The sequence below is a fragment of the Podarcis tiliguerta genome (assembly GCF_965153285.1).
Source record: "Podarcis tiliguerta genome assembly, chromosome: 7".
In the NCBI taxonomy this organism is placed as follows: domain Eukaryota; kingdom Metazoa; phylum Chordata; class Lepidosauria; order Squamata; family Lacertidae; genus Podarcis; species Podarcis tiliguerta.
The window spans coordinates 29,532,911-29,541,632 of record NC_139540.1 but is presented as its reverse complement, the minus strand read 5'-3'; the positions used below and the strand labels follow the sequence as shown (position 1 = coordinate 29,541,632).

Genomic DNA, 8,722 nt, shown 5'->3' with positions numbered 1-8,722 from the left:
GCTCATATCACATAACTGCAATGACACAACCATGTTTATTTAATTTCTTTGTGCCACTTTGGGGGTGGGAGAAGGGGGACACTTTGCGGGGGAAATGCCTAACATTCATCATAGAAGACGAGAAGGTGCCTAGTTCATGTTGGGTTTCAATGCCACCCACGAGACCTGCCTATCCTTGGCAGGTGGGCCCCAAGAGATTCTACAACCAAAAGGAATGCAGTGCTCAACATGAAACATCTGTCCATCCCTGGAACAAAGCTTCCCCATGTACAAGTTGCAAATGGCAAGGTCTCCAATTCAGTACACAAGGTTTATGCGCAATCAGCTGTACCTTTACAGGGTTTGTTAAAACCTTCAAAATAGTAAGTGAAGCTGGGGCAGATTTTCTGTCTCTTACATCCCACCCAACACTGAACATGTGAACAGTGCTCTCCTCTTCTATTGCATAAATGAACTATCAAATTTTCAGTTATTTTTAACATCCACTTCATGAACAATGTCTTGAAATATCACTTCACAGGCCAAAATTAGAGAACAGAACAGTAAAACAGAAGATGCACTGAATAGTAGACTTAAAGCAACACACACAAAGTTAATTATACCATAATCTGTTTAAAACACCCTTTTTCTCTCATGTAGCTAGACAAACTTGCCAGTCAACTTTTTTTTTTGTTCTCAATTCTTTTATTTAGGCACAATGCAAATACAAAAGTAATCAAATCCAATTTGGTGGAACCCTCTTTAGAATAGTCATTTAAATGAACAAGCCTGTTGAGAATAGATAGGGATCCTCTTCAGATTACCCTCTTGAATTCATTTTAAACCCTACAAAAATGCAGTGACTACGGTACTTTTCTGCACAGTATGTATATACATCACAGCAATCGATTTTGTGGCTATCCATAGCTGCTGCTCACCTGGTTTTTGCCCTGGAATGCTGGATCACTGTACTATAAAATCCCACATTCTGTGATGTGAAAACTACAATCATACTAGAAGGATAAATTATGCAGATTTAGACAAACCGAACTATAATTCAGTATCTTAATTTTGGTTGTATTTTTAAACATAGAATAATCACTTTCGTTTTCTCCAGTTTTGCTTGCTCTGAACAGAACATTATGTAACAATAGAAATGCAGGCTCAAGAAACATTAATGAAGAGCATTGGGAGGCAGCTAAAAGTTGTGCTGGACCAAATTTTCACTTCTCAACTAATGGAAGGCCATATAAAGCCTTCAAGTTTCTAGGTACTGAATAGCAGCTCTTTATGCAATTGTTTTGGGGTTTTTTTTAATGCTAAAACTTACTTTAAAAAAACAAAACTTTGTTCAAGTTCTCAAAGGAACTATTAGATTGTATGTCAGCAGCCATGTTTTCCAATCAGAGTTATGACCACATTGCAGCTTTTTATGGGATACAGCTAAGTGTGTGATGGATGTCTACCAGATTGCAACCTTCAAACACACCAATAATTCACGGTACAAGGAACTGTGGCTTTCCCCACCTATTCTGCCCCTTGTCCATCGACCTATCCCATACCTGCAGGCAGGAGCAGGACCATTTCCATGTCCAGGCAAGAAAGGCAAGGCAGACTATTGGGTAGTATCCACCATTAATCATCCTCAGAATAGACCCAGTGAAATTTATGGACACGACTCATTTCAGTGGGTCTAATCTGAACAGAATAAAGTTGGACCCAACTCTTAGTCATCATGACTCACGTCAAGTCCCACTGAATGAAACCCAAGAGCAACCAACTTAATTTAGATGCAACTCCTGTTCTCTGGATTGGAACTTGGCACATCTGCTTGCAGGAACTTTGGGTTGAAGACACATCCTACGTTCTAGCCACATGGCAGGTGATGGTCTCTGTCCCCACATCCCCAAACCCAGCACAATCTATCCACAAAGCCCTAATGTTCATAATCCCTCCATCCTAAAAAGCAAAACAAAAAACATCCAATGGATTGGAGCTGGACGAAGTTGGTTGAACTTCGTTGCAGTGGTAAAGCTTCTAGAATTAGGATTTGGCCTGCAACCTTTTAGTGTTGTTTGCCCCAATGGAAGAAAACCGCAACGAAATTTGGCACAAGAAACAAAACAGTGATTCTGTAATGGGGATAGATATACCTATTGGGGAGCAGGATAAACTTGCAAGGCAGATTGAAGCACTGCCCTAGTCACAGAAAGATTCTATTCTTCTTAGAATACTGATGGAGAACCAGTGTCCCTCAAGGTGTTGTTATACTAGAGCTCCTATCATCCCCTGAACATTAGCCATGCCATAGCTGTCAACTTTTCTTGTGAGGAATCCTATTCGGAATAGGGGAATTTCCCTTTAAAAAAGGGAAACGTTGACAGCTATGAGCCATGCTGGCTGGGGCTGATGGGAGCTTCAGAGGCCCACTGGTCCACCACCAACATCTGAGATAAAGCTGGTCCATCTGATTTGTCAACGCTTTTGCTTGGAAATACAAAAGTCAAAACATAGTTTACAAACAATTTCTCCCTTGAAAAACATCTCAGTATCACAAAACCCCCACAACCAAACAAAAATGTGAGTTAAGGCTCTGTTGCGGGGGGGGGGGGGGACACAAAAATTCTACTCTTTAAAAAAAAGATCCAGTGTTTTCAGACAAACAGGATCATTTGAGAAATGCCACTAAGATAACGAACGAGTCAGCAAAATTCTATTTTATTATCATTTTTAAATTAACATCTATGAAGATTTTACAAAAAATGGATAAACTTCTGGCAACTGCTGCTTTTTTAAAATCTGCTAATAGAAAGCAGGGTGGGGAGAAACATTTTCTTTGTACAAACTCTGTTAAAACTGGAACTGTACCTTTGATAACAAACTGTTAAAAGGAGTTCAGATGCCCCAGCTCAGCTGGCTATTTTACAGACAACGCACCCCTTCACCACCCTGCTAGTTCTTAAAATGCACCAATCTCCGTTCCCCATGGTCTGTAAGGTTTGCCAAGGCCGGCCGACTGTGCCGGTGTAGACGGGCTGAGAGCATTGGGAGACAACAGATGGAACGAACCAAAAGAAAAGGGGAATGCAGACAGGGAAGCCATGGAAGACAGCAAGGGAGGAGAGAGTTTAGAAGCTGAAGTGACCACGGGAAGCACTGGTCCAATGCTGCCATTAGGGGGCGCTCTCAGTGAAGATGATTCAGCATGGGGAGCCCCACTTCTGCTGTGGTGATGATGACCTTCTGTGGAAGCTGCGCTGCCGCTCGTAGTAGTATGCCCGTTCTGAGGCAGCAGTAATGGGTGGGAGATGTGGGGATGATGTCCAAAGGCACTGCCCCAAGGGATGTGTCCAAGCCCTGTATGGGAACTGCTTGCGGCTTCCCTCTGAGAGGCGTAATTATTCAGGTGAGACACAAGGCGGACACGGAGAGGATCAGAAGTGTCCAGACCTTCGATGATGCTCAGGTAGCGGGCAACTTCGGCCAAACACTCTCGGAAGCCCAGACTTCGATAGTCCATAGCAAGAGCGTGAGCATCAAAGTAGCCTAGAAGAAAGGAACAGAAGAAAGAGTGATGTCTTAAGCATGGGCAGCAATTTCCATTCCTCATTTGCGGCCGTCTCTCTCAAAAAGATGGGTTTTCTCCAGGGCATCCCCCACTAAAGATGTGCTACTCCACATTCACTTTATAGAAACCCATGAGCAATAGAAATATTGATCAGACCATCATGAAGCGAAGTGTCTGGCAAGTACACTTCACGTCTCATTGTGACTGTGCCCATAATTTTTATTTTATTTTACATTCCACCTTTCTTACACCATGGAACCCAAGGCAGCATATAGGTGCAAAGCTGGTTATTTCGAGAAGCCAAATCTCATGAATGAGAACAGGATCTAGAATTCAGTGATCTGCTCCAAGTCCACACAGATGCAACCTCAAAACAGCCAATAAGCATTTGTGATGTTCTCAGCAAAGAGTATAGGCACCAGTTAAAAGTCCACAATTAATCAAGATACTCTGAAGCACAAACTCCAGGGTTTTTTTATGGGATTTTTCTGCAGTTACTGGGTTATGAAGTACAGTCCAAGATTTGCTGCTACTATCCACCAGTATATAGTTTATTGCAAGCTTATTAAACATTTGGAATGACCCCTATATAGATATATATGCACACATGCTGGTCTCTTCTTCCATACCTCTTTTACCATTTTGTTAAATGTAGGTCCTGTCTTTTGGCCCATCAGGAGCCTTCAATGTGGCTCACGGATTATAATCTTAGCAGCTCAGCTACCAACAGCCTTTAAGATACCAGAACAAAATGAAAAATACTAAATGGCTGAGACAGTGACACGTACATGAGATCCAGTGCCTTTGGCACACAGGAATTAGCTGAAGATTCCTCCAGCCAAAGGGAAATCATGCACAGCCAGATCCTTCACAAACTTAATTGGCTGTACTTTCCACTGAAGTTAGCAAACAAACACAAAATTGTGCTTGCCAAACACAAATACTTCCTGCCCTTCAGGTGAGATCCATACCTCACTTATTTTGAAGTAGAGCTTTTACCATTTAGAGTGCTAGGTAGTAAGCAGGCTGCTGATGTGCTGCTAGAGGGTGGCTGAAGTTTGAACAAATCTATTCTAACACACACACACAGTGGGACCTGAAATGAGATGTTGCAGTGTCGCATGCTTCCACTCAGTTCCAGCCAGACAGCCATGCCCTTTCCAGGATACTCCAATCCATTCCCCTTCTTTGCCCACTCCTCCCTGCAACAGTCAGTGAGCATCCTATGCCCATTCCTTCCTGAGCTGTTGTGGGAGGACACCCCCCCCACACACACACCTTAAGGGCTTTCCCCACCTTTTTAGTACTTCCAGAAACCTTGGGTCTCCCCCAAGCTCAACAATGATGCTTTGCTTTGGCTACCTAGGGAACCACACTCAGAAAATCTGATCGGGATTAGTATACACAATTGACTTCCATGCCAGGTTAAGGACCTTACCTTTCCCCCCTGCTGTGTGCAACATTTTCAGGTGATCCACAGTCATCTGCAGGATTTCAGCTTTCTCCAGTTTAGCTGATCCCTAAGAAATTGAAGGCAAAGATCAGCATAAAGGCAGCTGGATTCAAGCCAAGGGAAGGAGGCAACAGAGAAATAGCACACTGCTGCCTAATAATACTGCACCCCAGTTGCAGCATCCCACCCCTCACATACACAGAGGGCTGCCTCAAAATTACCTGCTTTTCAAAAGCACTAGGCACCAGCCTCCTCAGCTCTGACAAGCTATTGTTGATCCGATCCCTGCGACGTTTTTCAATAATCTGAAAGGGAAGCAGGAATATTTTACAAGGGGGCTTCAAGCAGAGCAGAAAGAGAAGGGACTTCAAGCACAGCGGAAAGAGACCTACCCCTCTGCGTCTTTTCCGAGCCAGAATTTGGGAAGTGGTGGTTGGAGACATGGAACCTGGAGCGGAGCTCAAGTTTCTGAAACCAGCAAGAAAGAAATCGGGCATCAATACTGAGAAGGCACAGAAAAAGAGTGAGGCTGGGGAGCAGTGATTTCCAAAAGAAACAGCTGGAAAGCCTGTAGGCACATAAATAGTTGTAGCACAGAAACGCCTGGATAATCCCAGGTAACCCAGTGCCAAATGCAGAGCATGGGCAGCAGGCAATGGAGCATGGTTTAATTTGTGCAAAGACCCATCCTTTTTCCTCCCGTTTTCAATGCCAAGATTCGCCGTCTGGCCCTGTGCCACCAGGCAAGTGTGTGTCAGGTTGCAGCAGCAGTCTTCCGGAAAGTGAGAAGACGACCTAGAACGAGGTTGCCTTGAGTGAGTGCAGAGGGCCTGTCCTTTGCCACCAAATGAATCTAGCCAGAAGCACCCTCCTCTCCTTAAAATAAAGGCGTCCAAATCAAGAGGGTGGGATCCGTCGCCCCACCCGATTCCCCCTATGTTTTCTTTTAATGCACCAACAAATTCACTAGGAAATAAATCGAGTGTACAGTAATTATGGAGCCGGCTTTCTAGCAAAAGGCAACCAAGGGGCCGTACCGGAGACGGTAGCGCATGGTTACTCTGAATTAACTCCCGCTGAGCGTGACCGGGCTTACTCCCGGGTAAGTGCACAGGATCGAAGCCGCGGCAGGGGCGGCCGCGGAGATGGTTGTCCCTGCATGTCAGCAGCGCGAGTTTGCCTGCCCGGAGCTACAGCTTCAACCCTGCACCTGGCACAGACCAACTCGGACCAAGTGCCGCTGCTGTGCCAGGGGCTGGGGACCCCCCCCCCCGGCTCCCCGCGGCCCGACCCCCCAGCACCCTCACCCATTCTCGTCTCCGCTCTCCTTCTCCACCTCGATGGGCTCATCCAGCTCCTCGCTGTCGGAGGAGCTGTAGTCCGGGTGCGAGCGCTTCATACTGCTGCTGCTGCCGGCTCCCTCTAAACAACCGTCCGGAATGGGGAGGGGAGGTCCTGCTCCTGCTGCCCGCCTGGTGCGAACGAGCGGCGATTCCCCGGTGCCAGCTCAGCGCGCCCTCTGCTCCCACCGCCGACGCCGCTCGCCCTCTGGCTCCGTCTCCCCCATCGCGTTCCCACGCTTCGCCTCTTACCCGGGGGAGGGGCAGCCTGGGAGGCGCGCCAAGCGCTCCCGGCTCCAGGCAACTCCGAGCAGCCGACATACCGCCCTGGCGCCTCCAATTGGCTGCGCCCCCGCCGCCCTGAGCCAATGGCCGCCGACTCAGGGAGATACTCGACGGCACGCCCTCCCGCCCGCCGCCGCTCATTGGCTGGAAGCGTTAGGATTTGCTACACGGGGGCGTTCGAAGCTCCTCTCCCGTTCCCTCCTCCGCCTCCGCCCACGCCGACCTCCCCGCGCTTGTGCAACTGGCTGGGCTCGGGGCCAGTTGGGGGCCTGCGGAGCCACACGCGTGGCCGGGCGGCCGTGGGAAAGTTGCTCTGTGCCCGGCTGGCGGCCAAGCGGGGCCGGCGGCGGCGGCGGCACTGAGCGGGGCGTGCAGGAGCGGCGGCTGCCGCGTGTGAACCTCCCCTGGGCGCGGGGTGGAGCGGCGGTGGCACTCGGGCCAACGGCGGCTGTTGCGCTGAGTTGCCTGTTCTCAGCCACCGGCGCCGCGGCGTGGAGCCCAGCCGGGGATGAGCCCGAGGGATCGCTAACAACGCGGGAGCCCGCGATTCGCTCTCCGGCTTTGCCTGCTGTCGGGCATTTGTTGCGCTTGCGATGAAGAATCGCTTGTAGGTTCAGCAGCAGCACTTCACTCCTCGTAAGGCCCGACCCTAGAGCGTTTTAGAAAACGTCGTGCTGCCCGCAGTTCGTGCACGCGTCTAGCTGGTCGCTTCCTGACGGCGACTGGTAGCAATTCTCTACACGTTTGCCTGCGAGTAAACTGCATTCAAAACAATGGAAGGTTGCTCCGAGTAGACTGGTATAGAGTTGTGCTCTGTATCGCAAGCGGTAACTTATAACTGACATAGAGTCAGTTTACATACCCCTTTCAGTTGCTAAATACATGTCAATCAAGTGACATGCTAGTTATTTCATAATTCAGAGGACACTGTAGACTAAACCCAATGTTTTGTATGTATATAAAATTAACCACAAATATGGGCTGCACTTTAGGTGGGAAGAGGGAATTGACTGCTCAGTCAGCAAGGCAATTGTGAACTGAGTTGTCCCCAACCTTGTCTGCATAGTAGAAGTGAGCCAGAAAACCATTCATTGTAGATAATGATCTGAAATCATCTCATGTAGTTCTATTCATGAAAAAGTTGGGCTGGCCCTACTTTGTACCTGGATGGATGATTTGAAAACCCCATGAAGGTTGGTAAATAAAATACATAAAGATGAAGTGTGACCAACCTGGTTTGAACCATCCTTGCAGCCCAAGCTGTGACATTGGCATGTAAGCTTCCATGCTGCCTCTACTGTCGCCTGCAAATGACTGATAATCTTACTTTGGCACTAAAATGCACAGACTCTAGAAACCCCGATGTACACATGTCCCTGAATATGTTTGTGTTAAATCGCTTACTGCATTTAATCATAGAAGTTGGCTGTAATGATTTTACAATGATCACATCTGCTTTCTGTGCTTACTGCTCTGGTTGACTTAAGAGACCTCCGAGATTCTTTTAGGCTCTTTTCTAGGCACTTCAAAGGGAATTTATGGGGACAACTGACATCCAGGCATGCCTGTGTAAGTACTTGCAGATGAAGCGGATAGGATGCTGAAGGGAATCATTACCTGGAGCTTGTAGGCCAGCTTGACAGATTCTAACCTGGACATAATGCCAATCAAATGCCTTTTCTCTGGCCTGTTGGCAGGCAAAGGGAATCCTGGTGCGGCAAAGCAGGAATCCTGGTGCTGCCCTGACACTTCTAAGCCTTTCTAGGGTTAACATATTTCAAAAAGTGAAAATCCAGACACAAAAGTTATTGAGCTTTTTTTAAAAGTTTTGCCCAAAACTTTTGGGAAATCGCCAAAATCTAGACTTCTGACATGGGCTGCCATACGTCCAGATTTTCCCATACATTTCAACAATTTCTGCCCGGACACTGCTTAAGGGAACCGAATACCGGCTATGTCCAGGAAATTCCAGGTGTATGGCAACCCTACAACTGGTGCTGCATTTCCTGATCTTGACTTTGGAGCTAAACTAGACAAGATGTTCAGGGCTGCCAGATTTCTTTTATATATGGTGCTCAGATTCATAAAGAGTATCTC

The 8,722-nt window shown here is 47.4% G+C and overlaps 1 protein-coding gene across 2 annotated transcripts; it reads right to left on the bottom strand.

The window, feature by feature from the left end:
• Positions 1–661: 661 nt before the first annotated feature.
• Positions 662–6,645, bottom strand: HEY1 (hes related family bHLH transcription factor with YRPW motif 1). Of its 2 annotated transcripts, XM_083450263.1 has the most exons (5): positions 6,308–6,645; positions 5,393–5,468; positions 5,222–5,305; positions 4,986–5,067; positions 662–3,525 (listed from the first exon to the last, which is right to left on the bottom strand). In XM_083450263.1, exons 1-5 carry the CDS (start codon positions 6,397–6,399, stop codon positions 2,939–2,941), a joined length of 921 nt encoding a protein of 306 aa, XP_083306389.1. In that variant the 5' UTR covers positions 6,400–6,645; the 3' UTR covers positions 662–2,938. The 2 variants fall into 2 exon arrangements, with proteins under 2 accessions (XP_083306389.1, XP_083306388.1); XM_083450262.1 differs by having other exon boundaries at positions 5,222–5,468; positions 6,308–6,564.
• Between the last annotated feature and the right edge of the window lie 2,077 nt (positions 6,646–8,722).

Bases quoted from the DNA above. Each gene is read 5' to 3' on its own strand.
- HEY1 (XM_083450262.1), bottom strand. From the start codon at position 6,399: ATGAAGCGCTCGCACCCGGACTACAGCTCCTCCGACAGCGAGGAGCTG. The intron at 5,469-6,307 runs GTGAGGGTGCTG...TGCTGGTTTCAG, and splicing joins GAGAGCGGAGACGAGAATGG to AAACTTGAGCTCCGCTCCAG. The intron at 5,068-5,221 runs GTAATTTTGAGG...TCAATTTCTTAG, and splicing joins CTAGTGCTTTTGAAAAGCAG to GGATCAGCTAAACTGGAGAA.